Raw genomic sequence first — 20,602 nt, forward strand, 5'->3', positions numbered from 1 at the left:
AGATGGAGTTAAGTCCCACCAAACCTTTGAAAAGTGGAATTTAGCTTCATTGGTTCCATTAGATCCACCGCGCAATATTTGCAAGTGTGATATATCGTCATTGCTACAAAATATCTAACAAAGTGGGTGGAAGAAAAATCCACACAAAAGAATGATAGTCAAGCCTTAACAAAAATCTTATGGTAATAGTTTGGCTAGCCCATTGAGTTAGTGACTAGGGGAAACACTTCTTAAATGAAGTACTTAAGCACATTCTTTGAAAGTTAGGGTATAAATAGAAATTAAAGTTAGAAGGAGTTGGACCTTCGTTAACCGCTTTTCAAGAAGGAATGCAAGAATTCAAAAATTCAAGAAGTTAGGAAAACAAACACACAAGAATTGAAGGCAAGGGTGTATTAATATTTAAGTCAAGCAAATATTGTTTTTCAAGTCAAGATTTTTATTGTTGGGTGCTTGTAATTTTCTAAAGGACATTATGTCATAATTATATTTCCAGAGACAGTCATGCGAATTGTAATATATTTTCAAGTTAAGATAGTTAGCTATAGCAGACATGAGGTGTTGCTACCATAGCTCTAATACCACTATAGCACCTTGAATAATGTGCTATGCTTAATAAATATAATATTTGCTCATAGACCTCACTTTTCAAGAACATCTAAAAAAAACTTAAAGCTGAATACATGACAATTATTTAGAAAATCACAGCCATTGAAACAGAAAAGTACTCATGTCCCTCTAAAGGAATATATCTTTGCTCACCTCCTGTTCCTTAGGGAGAAGAGCTAAGTTACAATCAACCTAAGAGTGAGGGAGAATATTTCTCACTTGCACAAGATCATGCAAAATATATACATGCATATTTCTCTTTAGACCTAGAAAGACCGATTTAACCAAGAAAGCGTACATAAATCAAAGGAGACCTAGTTTTGGACCAAAAAGAGGGGTAGGGTGCCCAATCCACACTTATATATAAAAATAAAAAAGTGAATGGATAAGCTCATTCTTGTAGTGTGTAAAATTGAGAAGGCTCTACCCTTGCTTCTTGCTTCTATCTTCTTGCTTTTCCGGAAATAGTGTGAGAAAGTGTGAGAGAATGAGGGACCGATGTGTGAAGCTCTTCTCCTTTCCTAATCTCTTCTTTCATTTCTTCTTCTTCCCAAGCAATCTTGGAGCAACCGAGGGTATGGAGATGGAGCATGCTTGACAAGCATCACTTAAATCATGGAACCTTCACAGATAGGCTACAACAAGGATGTAAATCAATGAATTCAATATGGTATGGATGAGAGTGTGCAATGGTTATGTGAGAGGTAGCCATGGTCACGTCAATTGAAGCACCTGAAGCAATGTGTTCCATCAAGTCAAATGTCAAGCTTGAGAAAGCTTTGGCATTTTTGTTCCATTGTTAGGATCGATGGAATCAATCGATAAGGCATACACTTTCTATGTCAAGTGGCAAACTAGGAGCTTGTATTTATTGTAGGTTTTGATTTTTTATTTCATTTTCATAGGTAGTGTCAACTTTGTGAGAATGGTTTAAAAATGCAAAAAGAAAAAACTAAATTCCAAGAAATAACAAAAGAAAAACCAAGAGTTTTTGAGTCTCTATTGCCTACAAGGCAAAAAGTTGAAAGCAATGGCTTTTAGAATGGAACCAAGGGGCTTATACGAACCAGGGAGCTTAAACATTGATATATAGCCTCTACTTTTTTTTGGGCTTTGTGTTTTGCACTTGTAAGTTGCTTTGTGAGAATTTGATGAGCAGAACACTCCATTAGTACAACATAAGATAAAAGAAAGGTAAAAGCACAATTAGATAGCTTTGTGTTTGCCTTCATTTTGAGATTGAGGGTGTCGACTATGATTTTGGAGTTTAAGCAAGGAAAGAGAGTTTTCTTATTGCATTAGGGAAGAGGGAAAGTGATCTCTTTATGCTTGTATTTGTTGCTAAGAACAAGAAGAACACACTAGAAGGGAAGAAGAAAATAAGAATGTCTAGGTCTTGAGTTCAAAAGTGGGCAAGAGAAGGAACAAGAGGGCATTAGCATACACAACCAATGGATATGATCTCTATTCACCCTCACCCATCTTTGCTTTGCTTTGGTGTTTTCTTTCATTCTTGCAAGCCTTATGACCTTAGACGCACTCAGCCTATTTGGCATAAAATCGCCACAGGGCTTTGGCCCTTGGCTTGGAATTCACTCAACCTGAAATGCTAGAACTTGACTTGTAGGTGTTTATCCCTACACAAACTCATCCACTCAGCTCTAGCCCCCTCAATCAACTATTGTCTCACTCTCAACCACAGCCCATAAGGGCTTGGTCCATAGGGCTCAACACCCTTCTCTTGGCATTGGCCCTTGACCTAGGGTGTTGAGCCCATAGGGCTTGGCCCATAGGGCTCAACACCCTTCTCTTGGCATTGGCCCTTGACCTAGCCACCTAGGCCGCTCAACCATTAGCTTTTTGGCCTTATCATCACTTGACCACATGAATGCTACCAACTTGTGCACTTGATCATAACTAGCTGAACTCATCCCATAAGGACACTTGGGCCCACTCGATCGGCCTCAGTCACCATAAGGACACTTGGGCCCACTCGATCGGCCTCAGTCAAAGACCTTTGACACACACACACACGCACGCACGCACGCACGCACGCACGCACGCACGCACGCACGCACGCACACACACACACACACACACACACACACACACACACACACACACACACACACACACACACACACACACACACACACACACACACACACACACACAATGTCACTACCTATAGGGCTCAACCCTCAACTTGCAACTCACATGGCCACCCTTGTTTGCATGGACATTTACTTGACTTGCAACAACTCGCATAGCCACTTGACCCTCAAACGGCCATCTAAGACCTTGGTCACACACACCTTTGGGCTTGGACATAACACTTGACCACCCTTGGCCTACTCGATTGTTTGGATGCCTATTCAGTCTTTTGACCCAACAACCTATTCATTCGGCCTTGGCCCTAAGACACATGGCCTTAGCTGGCTAGCCTACATCACCAAGCACTCAAGCATAGGCCTAGGTTGGCCACTCGACCATCATCTTGAAACTCGGTCCCAACTCTAGCCCACATAGCATAATCAACTATGTTTTCACGCTAGACACCCTAGATTGCAACCCTGTGGCCTTTGCAAATAGGCCTTCATGTCATCACGCTATGCACTAATCACCCGAAATAGCAAAGGAGATTACTTAAGCTAAATTGGGCCAACTTGTGGCCACTGGATGGCCTATTTGCTTGGTCTATTGGCCCTTAAACTAGGGTCATATTCATGGCACCTTCTCATGTCAAAGCCACACCATACTCGACCAATTAGCACTACCTTGCCATCTGTAATAGGTCACTCTCCTTGGCCACATGTTTGACCATTGGCCCACTATTCTCTACCATATGGACCATTATGGTGTGCCTTTGCTCACTATGGTTAGGACTTAGCTACTGTATTGGCCTTGGCCCCATGATATGGACTTGTGGCCACATAGTGGGCAGTTGACCTCGGACAATCACCCATCCTTTTCTTGGTACCATGATTTTACCATCTCAAGTATTGGACATCACATCATGACATGGTTGACATTTGCATGACTAAAGGCACTAGACTTGAATGGCCAATTTAGACTTGCATCATGTGACCTCAATTATGGGACTTACATTGGGTTTGAAGCTCCAATGGCTAGTGAAGTGTCAACTAATCAGCCTTGTCAAACCTTAGAATTCATCTTTTCATGATAGCTTTGGTTAATAAGTACACCTTAAATAATTGTGGAGCTACCAATTTCTCTACAAGTGATCAAACCAATCTCCAATAAGGAGGTTCCCTTAAACCCATGGCATCCACCCAAGACCATTGAGGACTCTTGAGTTCTTAACGAGGCCATTACTCGAATAGACTATCCATGCATAGCCAATCACGTAAACATTGCTTAGGAAATTAGAAAATAGATGGACCTTTGGAACTTGTGGTAGCTCTTGACCATTAGGTGTTGAGCTTCAAGGGCCCTCCAAGCATAAAGTTAGTATATACCACTTCCTAGTCACAACTCAACACTATTCGAGCTTGTGAGTGCCTAGTCTCCATGTTTGCCCAAGGTGCACTCAATTTTCTAGCCTTATAGTAGTCCTAAGTACCCTCAAGAATATGTAGAACCTATATACCTCAAGAAAAGCATCATATCTCTCCTCCTAAAACCTTGCATGGGGATCAAACTCCGATCCATCACAAAAATTACTCCCTAGAACACTACTTTCCATTGTACACGTGCACACGAAGCCATAGTACTCTATTTCCTCGAAACTTTATGCTTTTCCTCGAGTTGAAGTCCTAATGTTATATCGTACGCCTTATCTTGGTTAGGTGAAGGACCTTGTGATCTAGTGCACTTGATCTTTGAGAGACCCAAAAACAACACAATAGCATCCCTTGAGGATGTATAGGCTAATTTCAAGATGTCCTTGAAGGTATTAATACCTTAAGTGTTCAATTCCTTGGCCACAACCTCCTCTAACCAAGCAAGGCATAGTTTGATGACTTTAGTCCCAACCTTAGGCCCACTACCTTGGCACTATTTGCATCTTGCACTTGTTGACCCTCTATTTAACTTCCAACACATCACTCATAACCTTGAGAAGAGTATTGTGTTATGTCATAAAGCAACTACAAGGGTTGGTGCTTGGAATACCACTAGGACCACTTGATCAACCTCTTGAGACCAGGGCCCTAGCATGATCATACATGACAACTAGTTGGGCACCACAAGTGAGTACCATCGTGTGTTGGATATTTTCTTGCTTGAAACCTTTTAGAAAGTAAACTCCCCATACTTAGGCATACCACTAGGCATAAGACCATTGCAATTCTAAAGCAAACAGGACACCCACTAGACTAAACTAACTACAAAGCTAGAAGTGGAACTCTTGATAAATTTTAAAAAAGCCAAAAAGAAAAAAAAATATCTATAGCAAGTTGGATATGAATAAGAAAAATCTGTTCACTAATGATGAAGTTAGCATAGAAGACATTTTGAATCCTACTATGAGAGTCTAGGCAAAGCTAATTCATGCACTTCTTTCTAGCACTGGGTACAACTCCATAATGAGCTAAATCCAAGTAGGGAACTTGGAAAGCCTAGAAGCAAGAAATGTGAAAAAAAAAAGCAACAACACATATGTTAGGGAAACCATCCATGTAATAGCCATAACCCTAAGTGCAAGAACACAAGGACTTGAAGAATTCAGACCCACACCAATAGTAAGTAAGAGTGCAAAAAGGGAAAAATCCATAACAAAAGCAACATTGGTGGGGTCCACGGCCATCCTAATAGTCATGATAGAGGAAGCTATCAAGAACTTACATGGGGAGAAAAGCACTAGCATCACAAAAGCCTCCTACTATGTCTATATAGGGGAAGTGCCATGAATGCTAGAAGGGATATCAGGGCAAGAGCCTATTGAATACTTATGAGAGAAGAAAGTAAGGAAATTACAAAGTGAAGCAAAAGAGACCACAAGCAGGATAGCAAAAACATAAGGGAAGCTTAAAGCATGGTAGGATACTAGCAAGAAAGCATCAATCCAAGCTTCCTAGTAAAGCCAAGTTAGGAAAAAAGAAGTGAACCAACCAGCACACATAGGAATAGAAACTCCATAGTCACAAACACATGAAAGGTTATCAAAGGAGAGAAGAAAAATATTTAAATACACACAAATTTCAAGAATTGAAATCTTATAATAACAACAAGTGGCACAACTAGAGTATCCAAGGTTAACAACTTTTAACGAAGATCAGAGAAGGAAAATCATCATCAAGTTGGCGAGAAAGGGGAAGACTACATCCAAAGAGGAGAAGGTTGTGAAAAAATATAAGGAGGAATCATGAAGAGAGGAGGAGAAGTGGAAGAAAATGTAACAAGAGGAAGAAGAGGAGCTCAAAATAAGAAGAAGTAGAAGATTTAGCCCTAGCCATTAGGAGATTAATGGTGGAGAGCCAATAAGGACCAAAGAATTAAGACTCATGGGTCTTGAAATTGGAATTTTAATAGAAGAAAAACCCTACTATATCCACTAGTAAACAAGGAAGGGCAAGGCATCATTGTTTGCTCCACCACTGCCAATGATGATGATCACATCTTCCATCCCAATAGCTACAATCGAAGATAGCTTTAAAAGTAGATTGGAAGATAGGGTATATGAATTGTAAGCACAAATTGCAACTCTCTTACAAGAAAGATTAGAAGAGGCCATAGTCATAGGTGCTAAAAGGCAAGTAATCATCATAGATGCAAAGTTACAACAGAGAGCATCTAAGGTGCCTAGGATCAAAGGATCCTCAACCTCCATGCCTCTACTCACACAAAGTCCTACATAGGATTTCAAATATCTATTGAAAGAATTAGAGGACCAATGGGACCAATTAGATGAGGAAATAAAAACTACTTTAGTTGCACTTTTGAGAGGGAAAAGAAAATCCACACAACATACCGATAGAAAGCAATTAGAGAAGCTTTTAACTTGAAGAAGAAATCGACAACACTTAAAGCTAGTGGAGACATGGGAAAGAAGTAGAAGAACTATAAGAACAATGTAAGGTGGGAAGGGAAATTAGGGTGCAACTAGAGAGCTAATACACAAGTACCATTGAGTAGAAGGGGAGATGAACACACTGACACAACTATATAAGCATCTAGAGATATAGCTAGAGGAACTAAAGAAAGACAAAGAAGACGCCGAGTAGGGAAATAGAAAAGTTTGGACTTGGCTATGAAGTAGTAAGGATATTGCATAGCTATGAGCTACTCCAAATGCATCTACCTTATGAAATGTAGAAAAGGGTAGAATTTAGTCAAGCCTGGAAGGAGCAGCATGAGCTAGAGGAAGCAAAGAAAGTCAATGAAGGTGTTGACCAGGGAAATAGAAAATTTTGGACTTGGCCATGAATAAGCAACAATATTACATAGTTATGAGCTAATCCAAATGCAACTAGCTCATGAAATGTAGCAAAGGGTAGAATTTACCCAAGCCGGGAAGGAGCGACACACAACATTGGAAGTCCTAATGAGGTGGTAGAAGGGATTAGAACATGAAAAGGGGAAGATGGGAAAATGGGAAGAGAAGAAGGCAAATCCCATGCTTGACTAGACTAGGAAATTGGCTCGATCAGAATGTGAGCCAGAACTAGAAAAGGAAAGGGCTAGAGTAGTAGAAGAAATAAAGCCTTATAAACAAGCCTTCTACATAGAGTCCATTTTCTTTCCTAGACCTTTCAAAACTATCATAACTTTTTCTTCATGTACATGGACATTCAAAGAGGACATAGTTGTGATTCTACCAAGGCCTTATTGTTCTCAAAGGTCTATATGATCTAGATTAGGACTACATGGAGAACATTCTAGAGGCAAGACAAGCTTTCATTTAGGTAGCCAAGATCCCAAACCAAACCATTTTGACATTAATGGCACCATGAAATCCTACACATTCCATCCATTTCTTCAGGGAGGATCATGACCTTTTTCTTGACATCCCATTTTAGATATTGTACTGATTCATTATGCCTTTTACACAAGGGGCAAAGTGGTGACACTTAGCTTTACTTGTCCTCTTCTTGGTATGGAACATGTTCATTAAAGCCTTCCAAAGGACTAGATTTAGTCTCTTGGATGGTGCACTCACCCAAATCCTTCTCACACTTCTCTTCAAGTACCTAGATACCTGATCTTCCAACATTGAGCTACCTTAAATGTATGTCACCTTTCATAGCAATGAAAATATTTTTTGTTAAAGCAATCTAATAGTACCTAGATACCTCTTCTTCCAACATTGAGCTACCTTAAATGTATGTCACCTTTCATAGCAATGAAAATAATTTTTGTTAAAGCAATCTAATAGTACTTTGCCTTACTTCTTTTATAAGACACTAAAGTGGATGCATAATCCTAGCAATGTAAGATGTCAACCAATCTTGTTTCTTCTTGTGACACACTTGTTTCTTCTTCTAATACACTTGTTGCAATCATACTTTTACCTTCTCAATACAATAACATTTTGACACCATTTCTCCTTCTATCAACTATTTAAGTTGAGTGTCATTCCAAACATCTTCCCATCTTATTCATTTTAATAGGTAATTAATTGTGCATTTAAGGCCACAATCAAGGCTAATAGATATCTTAGGTCTTGATTTAGCCAAGTTGAACCACAAATAATAATAATAATAATAAAGAACCAATAGGCCAATTTTGAACTTGATTTGTAGCTCTCGGCCCATAAAGGGCCTAATCGGGGTGGTAGTCTTTGCATTTTGATCCTAAGGACTCCAATTATTACAAGTTGGTCTCATAGGCCTTCAACTCCCTCAAATTTGGTTGAGAAGGCCTCCTAGTCTTGTTCTCCAACCCTTGAGTTGGACCTAACCCTATTAGACTATTGCACCTTGGGCAAACATGCATTTAAGCCTTATCTTAGTCAATAGGCTTGAACTTTTTGGTCCTCTTAAGTCTTTAACACAAGCAATAGTCAAGCCATAATGTTAGAAGGTTCAGGGCATGCCTTAGCACATTAGGATTGACCCTCGGACTTAGGATGTTGTAGCATTCAACCACACTAGAACACTTTGGCATATAGGATGATCAACACACATTAGGACTTGCCCATATAGATCCATGAACATGCACTTTCACATGCATTGAAGGGCATTAATAGTACACATAAGGATTAATGATACAAATAAGTAGTCCTATTCTACATGTACACACCTTTGAGTGGATGCCAAGCTCACATTAGCCTCTATCCACAATATTTCAAAAGAACACCTCCATGACAAGACAACCAAATGTAGATTTGACCTTGCATTTCATGTAGACTACTATATAAAGATGGTCACATGGAGCACTTGTTAAACCACTTGATGCAAAGTCAAGGCAATGAATTGTGAAGCACTTAGGGTGTAGTTACATGAAACCTGACACACAACAATGTAGGAATCTCTTGGGGCCATGAAACCTAGGGTGTAGTTACATGAAACCTGACACACAACAATGTAGGAATCTCTTGGGGCCATGAAACCCTAGGTTGCAAATGTGTCAACTATCATTGAACTTTACAAGAAGTACCACCATGGTAGGCACAAGGCTTGAGAGAATTTGCATTCCATAAGCCAATATAGAGGTCACCACTTAAAATCATCATGGATGGCAATTGATACTGAGAGAAGTTATACAATATTAAAGCATAGATTTAGTTGCAAGGATAGGTAATAGCTCATTTTTATACTCATTGAAGTACTTAAATACCCTACCTAGATTTGGGAAGTGGATCTCCTCCTTGTCTTTTATTGTTAAAATTATTGCACCTATAATTCTCCTTAGAAAATTGAATCCAAGAAAGGGATTGTGTAATGGCATGAGATTGATATGCAAGGCTTTTAACAAAAAGCTTATAGATGCAAAAATAATAAAAGGGACAACTATGAGAGAAAAGGGTTTTTTTCCTAGAATCACATTCATTCCTAGCCATTTGCATTTTCCATTTACTATGAAATGAATAAAGTTTCATGTTAGACTAGCATTTGCTATGATAATCAATAAGTCTCAAGGCTAGGCCTTTATTTGAAAGCACTAGTGTTTACTCATGGCCAACTAGATGTAGCATTTTCGAGGTTAAAATTGTCATTTGGTGTAAAAGTTTTGTTGAAATAAAATGTAGATACTACAAATGTCACTAAAAACATCATGGATAAGGATGTAGTTTAGAAAGTAAAATGAAATTTTTCAAGAGATATATTTCGTTGATATCTCCTTACAATCACTTACCTTAGTTATTTTAGAGATACACTTTATAATGTGTTTGGCTATTATCATGCTTTTGAGTATCAGAAGCATCAATAATGTACTTTGCAGATTGTTACTAACCATGCTATTATAAGAAGGACTCTAGCTAGAGTCATTGAGTGTGTGGAGTTTGATGCTAATATAGACATTATACTTCCCCTGTTTATTGAGATCTCACATGTAAGCTACATTCAATGTTTTCATATTCACTTGGCTACCCCTGACTAGAACCATAAGTATAAGTGATCTCACATGAATAAGATACCCATGAGTTGGAAAAACTACAAAAGTAAGGACTTGGTTTGCTTCGTCATTGTACATCAGGGTCACACAACTCTAACCAAGTTGTCTAAGAATGTTGGGCAATGTATTTCTATTTTGCAATGTGTATGCAATGTAATGACGTTTTCCGATTTCATGGTGGCTTTGTTAATTGTAATCTAATGGTATTATTCTACATTGTGCTTTTCTTTGATTATAGGTGTAGGGATGAGGAAAGAGATTGGCAACATGAACAAATACGTTTCTAGCATTATAACACTTTGAATCAATTATTAGTCTAACTAATGCCCTGAGAAGTAAATAAAGTGAAATCACTTAAATCATCAAATTGAAACATGGACGCCCCCAATCTCCTACCCTACTTGGGCTATATGTAATGATGGAGTATTATATTACATTATGAGTCTAGGGGCAAGCCTATATGACAGTCCTCATGTTGAATAATTTTTTGAATTCTCATATTTTATCCAGCAAGTTGATAATGAGGATAAACATAGCCTTCAATTGAATACTATGGATTGACGAAAATGCGACTCATATAAAGATTTGTTGATAATAAAATGATATATAGTGTCATCTTTCTTTTCATTAGCAAAGAAATACTAGATCAAGTTCTACTTTGTGGTGTTCCCATGTGGTATAGGGTTTAGGGTTTAGAGTTTAAGGTTGAGCCATATCTTTATTATGGAAGTTCCTCAAAAAATTTTAGATATATCATTACATCAACTGGGGCTTGTACTAGTAGTAGTGTAGATCCAACCTTTAATCACACAACCTTGTGTGGTATTGATCTATATTATATAGAATTGAAACATGTCCCAAACCTACCATCGATCCTACATGTCAAATGTACAACAAATCAAGAAAGGTCTTAATCTCGAATCTAAGAAAAAACTTGGTCCTTTAGCATCATCATCATCATCTGTGTGTGCGTGCGTGCGTGCGTGCGTGCGTGCGTGTGTGTGTGTGTGTGTGTGTGTGTGTGTGCGTGCGTGCGTGCGTGCGCGCGCGCGTGCGTGTGCATGTGCGTGTGTGCATGTGCATGTGCATGCGTGCGTGCGCGTGCGTGCGTGCGTGCGTGCGTGCGTGCGTGCGTGCGTGCGTGTGTGTGTGTGTGTGTGTGTGTGTGTGTGTGTGTGTGTGTGTGTGTGTGTGTGTTAAGGCTAGGATTGCACCTTCACACTTGCACCTTAGTACTTTAATATGCATGTAGGAGTTTAGTTTATCATATGTAAAGCAACCTTCAAATGACATGAGATGTCATGTGAAGGGTGGTGGCTATCCTAATGTACCCCTTTTTGTATATTTTCATATCTATCTTCAACTAAAATGAAAGATCTTTAGGCTAGCACCCTATGGGGTTTGATGGTGGGTTGATTTTACATTCCTATCTTTGTCTCCTAAATTTTTTATGTTGTTAACTATGATTTCTCAATTCAGGAAATAACTAAATAGTTATTTTCAAGATAGTGTATTGTTGTACATGATTATGTTGTATACTTCATATCTATATAGGGTTCCTAAGAATTATGTGTTGTTTATGGTTATTTTCTCTATTCAAGAAGTTGCAAGCAATGGTATGGATATTTCAAGAAAATTGTTATTTGTATTGATTATGATAGGCCATTACACTTTTGCAATCTTTCTTGGTTCATGTGCATAATGCTCATGATTATGATTAAGGAATCATGCCTGGAGGAGATCAACTGAAGAAATTGGTTGTAAGAGCACAAGACTGTAGTGGCAGTTATTAGGTTTAGAGTGCTTTAGATGGGCAGCATTTATGTCAAGATAATTTCCTCAACAAGGGGATTGGGTTCTCATAGCAACAAGAGCAAGAGAATTGAGGGAATATTTGAGAAGGGAAACCCAATGTATTTTCTTTGAGGCCCAAGTTGAAGTATAAGTGGATGGAGAAGTGCAAGCTACAAGATAAGTGCATGCTAAAAGGGAAGCAAAGGCTAATGAAGACCTACATAAGGAGGAACCTGAACCCAAGGATATTGTCCCAAGAGATATTCCATCTACAAGTGCAATAGGAGAAGATGGATATGATGACGTTGAGTTAAAAGTACAAACTCCTCCTGATAATGAGGAGAAATATACTAGATGTTTTGTTGATAGGAATTGCTCTTTTTGGGCCACCTACACAATGAAAGCTAGTGTTCGATCCACTAAGTCTTGGTAAAATTTCAACTCAAGCAGCACCACCTCAAAATCCTAAGCTACTAGCTACCAATTTTCAAGGGGAAAGAAAGAAGACCCTGATTGTCATGTGGCTAGTTGGACAACAAGTGGGTTTAACCAACTGTATAGAGACCATGTCAAAAAGTAGCAATTTGCAGCCACTTTTCAAGAGAAGGCTATGGATTGGTTTAATAGTTATAGAATGGGTGCCTTTTCTACGTATGATGCTTTCAAGCTTGCACTTTTATAGCATTTCAAGAAAGACAAAACTCCTAGAGATATTTTGGGGAAGATCAAGAACATAGATAAAAAAGATATGTTGGTGGAGGATTATGCTCAAAAGTTCATAAATTTGTTGAATAGATTGAATGTTGCTAATAGACCATCTCAAAAAATGCAAAGATCTTATTTTATTAAGGGCTTAAAGAGTAAGATTTGAGGCCCTATAGCAAATGTGAAACTTGTACCAAATGATACCTAAGATACTTTGGTCAAACCTACTATGAGAGTAGAAAGAAGATTGGTCGAAGAACTGTAATGATGAGGATCGTTTAGACCCGGAGGAAGAGTTACTGAAGACAATGATAGTGATGGGGATGAGAAGGATGCAAAGTCAAATTTAGATTATGATTCAAGTAGAGGTACTTGGCTCTTCTTTATTTTTTATCTTCTTTTCTTCTTCTAACAAAGAGTCTTGAATGTCAACAAGTTTAGGATTTGGCATGTTGAATAAAGTAGTGGAGACATTATCATTATTTGGAGGCAAACTTTTTAACAAAATGCCAATGCATACATCTTCATCCATTTTAATGTTGATCACTACAAGCTGGGTTAAGAGACTTTCCATGTAATTCAAATGTGTTGCAAGAGATGTGTTAGGTTTTATGTCTAGTCTAAAGAATTCAATTAATAAACCATACTTTTAAGACTTTGACTATGCACCAAACAAAGTATCCAATCTTTTTCCAAGTGTCATGGGATATTGTTGTGTCGCTACGCAATCACAGTGTGAAAAACTCTAGAGTGCGGCTTTCTTATTAATCTAGAGAGCGAATGCCATATTTGTCATTAATGTTAGTGTTCGTAGTGTGGATGGTTCAAAAATACTAGATTTTTGGACAAGTTTAGCCAATTTTTGATATTTTAGATATTATCTCTTGTAAATATCCAAAATTTGGATACAACTTCTAGAATAGGATGACATGTAAAAGAAAGCATGTAGCTTTCAGCCATTTTGGGAGGATTTTATGCAAAAAGAAGGATTGCTGAAATCATATGACGCATGATCACAGTTTTCAAGCAATGAACAACACTCCAAAGTGGGAGAAGGAGTGATCTGAAAGAATTTTGACCAAGTATCTTGGTATTTTACCCCCCTTTCAAAGTTAATGGAAGCATTAGATTGGCGGTTTGAGCATCATAGAGGAAGTTATTGTTTTATGCACGTTTTTGTCTACAAGAGATTTATCTTCTCATAATGCAGAAATAAATTGACAAGCTTCACCTATGTGAGTGTTCTTCTGCATCTTCTATTTCTTTGAACCCCTTCTCTCCCATCTACTCCTCTCCCTAAATCTCCCTTCACCCTATTGTCTCTTACCCCCGCAGTAGACTTTCGACCCCAAACGCTCTGACAACGTGTCACAAGTATCCACATGGTGGATATAGCTATCATCTAGCCGCCTTGTCATCACTTTTCTACTAGGAAACTACAAGAGTTGCATCTCCACCAGCGATGGCCCATAGGCCCTTCTTCATCAAGATGAGCTTTATGTGTGTTTGCCAGGTATGCAACTTGACTCTAAAGTGACATGGCAACACCAAAGTTCTTAGAAATGAGTTTGCTTTGGTTGCGTCAAGAGACACAAGCAATGGCAATGACAAATAGTATCAAGAGATACTAGTTGAACTAGATTGTTGTTGCTTTAATCCTTCAAATCTTCACAAATCTTCCCCTCCTTGCTGGTTTGATGCCCAAATGTTTGCTAGGAACTAAATAAGAATTTAGATTAGAGTGTAAGAACTCCAATATAGGTAAAATTGAAGTGTTTTATGAGCTTGAAGAAACTTGTCTATGCCTACCCTTTTAGGGTTTCCCCTAAAGGGTCTTTGAGGCATTTGGTTAGGAATTACTTGGTTTACTATAGCTGGTTGTATAATCCTTGCCCTAGGTTGAATCACTGGCACCTATTGTTCTAAGTAGACATTGGGACTGTACCAGCAAGTTCTAGTTCCATGCCCATTCCTTTGACATATTTCACAATATTTTTCCTTTCTTTGTGTTTCAAACAATCCTAATTCCTTCAACTTCTACTTAATTTTGTTCTCAAGCTTACTATCCCCTTGAGCTTCTTCTTACCCTTATCCTTTGCTTTCTTTTTCTTGCTTTTTTTGGGCTTTGCTTTTCTTTTCTTCTTATGTTTTTTCTTCATAATATCTTCCCAAGGAGAATGTCGGCAAAACAATCATGGAGTAACTTTCAGGGATAGAACTACACAAACATGATCATGGCATCATTTTGGAGGTCAAGGGCACTTTGTAGGACCCAATTGTGAACTATGGGCAAGGCATAGGATTGAGAGGGAAGTGCTAGTAGCAAGGACCTGCAACAATGAAAGGCCTATAGGAGTACCTCATCAACAACATCCACCTGCTGCCCTAGTAGCAATAATCCTCATAGAGCTACTTGACCAAGATGAACAAAGGTAGCCTCCTGAAGATGCAATGACTATTGATTATGAGGATATTATCAAGAGGAAGACCAAGGAAGGGGAGAACAGGTGTCAAGTACTATGAATCTTGTAAGAAGTCAAGCACATAAGAAACTGGACTAGGAAAGACAAGAAAAGGCAAGAGGATGGCCACTAAGCAAGTGAGGAAGTTGTAGAGGTAGGTAAAGAACTATTTGAAGAATTTTGAAGATCAAGAGTGGCAAGGAACTTTGAATCCTAATTAGGAAAATCAGCAACCTAAATATAGAAATTCAGAAAAGCTACAAGGAGGAGACTTAGAAGAGTTATTTCAAGCACTAGTAAATCAATTTTTTGGATTTGATACAAGCTGATTATAGCTTCACAAAAGGAGGTTGTGGACTATCAAGTCCCCACCATTCAAGTAGAGTACGCAAGAAGGAAGTATGATGTTGTTCTCCTTGATGGTGGTTCTAGAGTCAATATACTTCCTGAAGAGACATATTTAGCTAGCAAGCTGGGGGGAATTGCTACAGCCCCATTCCAAGTCAAGATGATAGATTAGAGGAGGCTATGGCCATCAGGTATTCTTAAGCACCAACAAATAAATGTGGCTAGCCTAAAGTTCAGGGTAAGTTTAGTGGTACCCAGAATGTCAGAAATTGGAGACTCTTATCACATGCTACTAGGAAGACCATGGTTTAAACTTGCCAGATTGAGGCAAGACTTGGGGGGGGGGGGGGGCTAAGTATGTATGCATCCCCATAGGAATGAAGAAAATCAATCTATTTACATGTTAAAAGGTAATCCTGAAGAATACTTCCAAATGTGTGGTAGCTTAGACTATCAACCTAGTAGATGAAGGTGAAGATGATAAGGAGGAGTTATTTCTTCAATCAAATCCTTCTATGGTTCCGTTGTTTGAAATAGATACTGATAGCATCATTTAAGGGTACTAGGAATAGCCCAAAAGTGTAGAAAATGGAGTTCTTGATAAACAAATTGTGTAGCCTACAAAACAAAATTGGTCAAAAGGACATCATCCCAAAGATTCTTTTGTAGATCAAGAGCTATCTAAATTTCAAGATAGATCAGGAAGTGAGGAATATAAAGTGGTTCAAGACCCTAGAGCTAGTCATCCTGAATCAAGACAATAAGGGAAATTAGAAAATCAAGAAATTGAGGAAGCTTGGTGCATGGACAGCGCTGATGTGCTGCATGAGGAAGGACAAAGAGTCATTATTTAGGTTGAGCAAAGTTATGAACACACCATGAGGAAGTTTGCAAGAGTAGTGAAGCATCAATGGAGTATAGGAAGTCAACTTGAATGGTAAGGAGAGGCTAAACCTATCAATGTAAGCATACAAGTGAAGGAGAACTTCAAGAAATATCTCATCAAGTTGTGTAGGGAGTTTTAGGATATATTTGCTTGGGATTACACAGATATGAGAGGGTTTGATCTAGCAATGTGTTAGCACAAGATTATGTGAAGCAAGTTAAGGTGATGGTCATGGTTGGGCTATGCCTCTAAGATTTCCTTTCTTAGGCACCCATATCGAGGTGTTTCCTTCATGGTATCCTTGGGCTTGCAACAGATCTTTGGGGATCCATCGCAGCTTGATTATGTGCCTACGTTGATAGCATTGTGTCCGTTTCTTAGGTCTTGAATGATAGTTGTTAGCCTTGCGGGGCTGGGTTTGCTGGCTATGAGTAAGTCACTTTTGGTGCTTTGGTGCCCATTTAAGCGTGGGCTCTATGGCTTTGGGGATGGCCTTTATTGGGGGTGGTTTTGTAGTGTGGGTGGGTTGTGATGAGTCACAACCCCCTCTCTAAGCTTGATCCTAGGTAGCTTTATCGATAGCATAGCAGGCTTGAGTGAAGCCTCGTTGCCCTTGTTGAAAGCTGTCTCAATTTGAACGTTGACAATGACAAGGTGAGTATGCTATAGATTGTAATCGACATTGCAATGTGCTTGCTTCTTGAAAGTGCACCCTAACAACGATTCCTAACGTGCATCCTTCGTGTTTGTTGGCAATACATAGAAGATGACTGATAGGCTCTCAGACCAGATAGAGACGACAATTTTGCACTTCCCTAGGAGTGCATATGGCTTGCTCCTGAATGGGATGAGTTTAGCATTGGTGGGCTATATCTATGGTTGACCAATAAGGGTCCAATGAGCATGAGTCAAGACATTGAAGTCATCTCGCTCGTCAATCAAGACCTCAAAAGTGTGTGTGTGTTGGGCGGTGGCTGTGGTGTGTAGGTATGCTGGTGCTACTACCTCTTCATCATTGTCCTCTAGTTCAGTGATGGTGGCTACATGGACATTGACAGGGGGTTCTAGCATAGGTGGCTCATGTAGTGGGTGTTTAGGAGGGTAGTACTTCTTCATGCGACTACCATTAAAGAAGCCTATGCCCTCACCTTCAAGGGTTTCAAATTCTACATTGCCTGTCCTACTAATGGTGCACACTCGAAAATGTCCCAAACCTCGAAATTTCATTTTCTACTTGTGACCCTTTAGTGAGTAGGGAAAAAAAGGTCTCCCTACTCAAAGTCGACTTGTTTGACGTGCTTGTCAAACCACATCTTCCATCCTGCTTTCTCACAAATTAGGGCATGGGTGGCTAGAAGCCGAGTCTCAATGAGTCGTTCCAATTCCATGAGGTGGTTTGTCCAAGCTTCCTTCCCTTCCCATCTCTCCTGCACTGCTATCCTCAAGCTAGGGACAAAGAATTCTAATGGCAAGATTGCCTCAGTCCCGTAGGTCATCCTAAATGGCATCTATCCTACCATTTTATAGGCCGTCCGATAAGCCCATAATGCTGCCATAAGTTTATTGTCCCAGTCACTTTCGCGAGGTAGAAACTACCTTCGTAAGGACATTGACTAAGATCTTGTTTGTGGATTCTGCTTGGCCATTAGCTTGAGGGTAGTAGGGTGAGGATTTCATATGGATGACTAAGAAGGTTGAGAGCAGGTGGGCAATCACCTCATTGATGAAGTGAGTATCTTGATTGCTTACTAATTCAATAGGGCAACCAAATCATGAGATAACTTACTCCCACAAGAACTTCGATAAGGTCCTAGTGTCGTTCTTCCTGGTGGCTCGTGCCTTGGCCCATTTTGTGAGATAGTTAGTTGCTACGATGATGTATCTAGCCTATGATTATTGTGTTGCGGGACTGACAGGTCCAATGAAGTTGACTCCCCATTTCTCAAAGGGTTGTCGTGCAATGATAGGGGTCAACTCCATCTTATCCTTTTGTGCATAAACTTTAGTCCTTGGAACTCGTCGCAATGCTTTAAGAACTTAGCAGCGTCACAGAATAGGGTGGGCTACCACAACTGAGATTGCAACACCTTGCGGGTTGTCGTATCCCCGCTGAAGTACCCTCCAGCAATTCCTCCATGCGCTTCGCTCAACACGTTGTGCATTTCATTTTCGCACACACATCGTCGTAGCAACCCGTCTTGCCCTAGTCTATAAAGTTGGCCAACTATCAACTGGTAAGGTTGGATTTCTAGAATGAGTCTCCTAAGCATGGCCTTCACGATAGGTCTATCAGGTAGACCATGCTCTAGCACTGGAACGATATCATCTACCCAGTATGGCGTTAGATCGGCTTTGAACAAATCTTTCTCACTAGACAAGCTGAAAAGATGAGTGTCCGGCAAATGGTCAATTATGCCTTGTCCAGTAACTTCTTCTGTAAGTATTCGGGACATGTGATCAGCCATGTAGTGCTGCTTGCCCTTGCATACCACCACAGGGAAATCAAATTCTAGAAGAAGAAGCAACCATCTAGCAATGCATCCAATAGCGCATGGCTTATTCATGAGATACAGCAATGCTTGATGGTCTATGAAAAAGGTGAAAGGCGTGGCCATGAGGTAGTGTTGAAACTTCTTTACAGCAAACACCATGGCCATCCCCTCCCTTTTTGTGGTGGAGTAGTTCATCTCCGTTTCAGTGAGTTGTTTGCTAGTGAAACTCACGGGGTAATCCAAATAATGTTCACCAGGCTGGCACAAGACAGCTCCAATAGTAGATTTAGACACATCTATATGCACATGGAAGGTGATGTTCTAGTCTAGGGCTCGCAAGATTGGTGTAGTTGTAAGACCCTTCTTCAACTCCTCATATGCTCGTTGGCACCACTGACCAGTCCACTCGAACATGAATCAATAACTTATACAATGATCTTGCAATCAATGTGTAATTCAACACGAAGCGTCAATAATATTCGGTGTGACCTAAGAAACATTGAACTCCCTTATAGTCCTTTGGTGGCGGCAAGTCGACAATGACCCTGACCTTTGAAGAGTTAGTGGCTATGTCATTCTTGGACACCACGTGCCCTAGGATGCATCCATGCTTGACCCAGAACTAGAATTTCAAGGGGTTCAATGACATGTTGTAAATCCTGCATCGTTCAAAGACTACTCGCAGCTTCTCTAAGTGTTCTACCCAGCTAGAGTGCACGCATAGGTCGTCTACAAATAGCTCTAGCTCTCGTCTAAGCATATCTTTGAAGATGGTGCACATTAGCCATTGAAAGGTTGCATAGGGGGGGGGGGGGGGTCTTTTGGAGGTAGGCTCAAATGCCCACCTCTCAATACTCAATATCTAAGTGCCCAATTTTGGAAGGCACCCTTATGAGAAGAATTTATGATGAGCACTAGGCATTGGTTGGGTTCCCTATTTAAACATTGGAAGGGATCTAACCTTGTAAATAAGATGGTTATGAGATGGTATATGTGGGCTTCACTAATGACTCAACTAGGAAAAGAGTTAATGAAGGTAATTGATTATACACCCAAAGTTATATTCTTTGTACACCATATGTCATAAATGTGGGTAGTGGTTGGTGGATTTGTCAAACCACGTGCATAGTGAGTTAAGGCAAATTGCCTATGTGCATCCATATACTAGTAGTCAAGTAGCTCCGACTACCACAATCTACAAGCTTGGGCCTTATGGTCTAGCCACCTTTTTCATAGTCATGTTCCTACTCTAATTCTTTCTTACATTGCATAAAGAGGAAAACCTTCTTGAGTCTCTATGGAAAATAAAAGATAAATTGTGTAGGTGAATTTTGGGACTCCCATTATTTTAGTACAAAGATCTCACTATCCCAATTGATAGGGTTGGGTTCCCATTTTTTTTGGAAAGGGCACATCTGGCACACCCATTAAGTTGAGGCAAAGAATTTCCTCATATTCATTTCTACTTTTTCCTTTCTAATTTGCATGGCATATGTTACTACTTGCAAAGGCACATTTGGCACCCATGTCAGGTTGACGAAGTGAATTTCCTCACGATCCTTTCTACTATTTCCTTTCTTTTTTGCATGGCACATGTTATTACTTGCAAGGGAGAGGATTCATGTTAAACACTTGTAATGAGTTTTGGCTCATGTATTATTATCTCTATAGTATCCTTTATTTCCTATTCTTCCACTTCAAATGAAGGAGGTGAAGGTAGTGGTTCTTTAGTTTTTGGAATCAATTCTTTAGTCACTAAGATGCCAATCATTCTCAGGTCTTTTGTT

At 39.6% G+C, this 20,602-nt stretch overlaps 1 protein-coding gene across 1 annotated transcript; it reads right to left on the bottom strand.

Moving 5' to 3' along the window:
* Positions 1 to 18,386: 18,386 nt before the first annotated feature.
* On the bottom strand, positions 18,387 to 18,974 carry LOC148031780 (uncharacterized). The gene has a single exon (XM_087685603.1). The coding sequence runs from the start codon at positions 18,972 to 18,974 to the stop codon at positions 18,387 to 18,389; it is 588 nt and encodes a 195-aa protein (XP_087541729.1).
* Positions 18,975 to 20,602: the final 1,628 nt, after the last annotated feature.

Source organism: Lygodium microphyllum, chromosome 9, assembly GCF_053477565.2.
Source record: "Lygodium microphyllum isolate KBCC chromosome 9, Lygodium_microphyllum_v1.1.10, whole genome shotgun sequence".
Classification (NCBI taxonomy): Eukaryota; Viridiplantae; Streptophyta; class Polypodiopsida; order Schizaeales; family Lygodiaceae; genus Lygodium; species Lygodium microphyllum.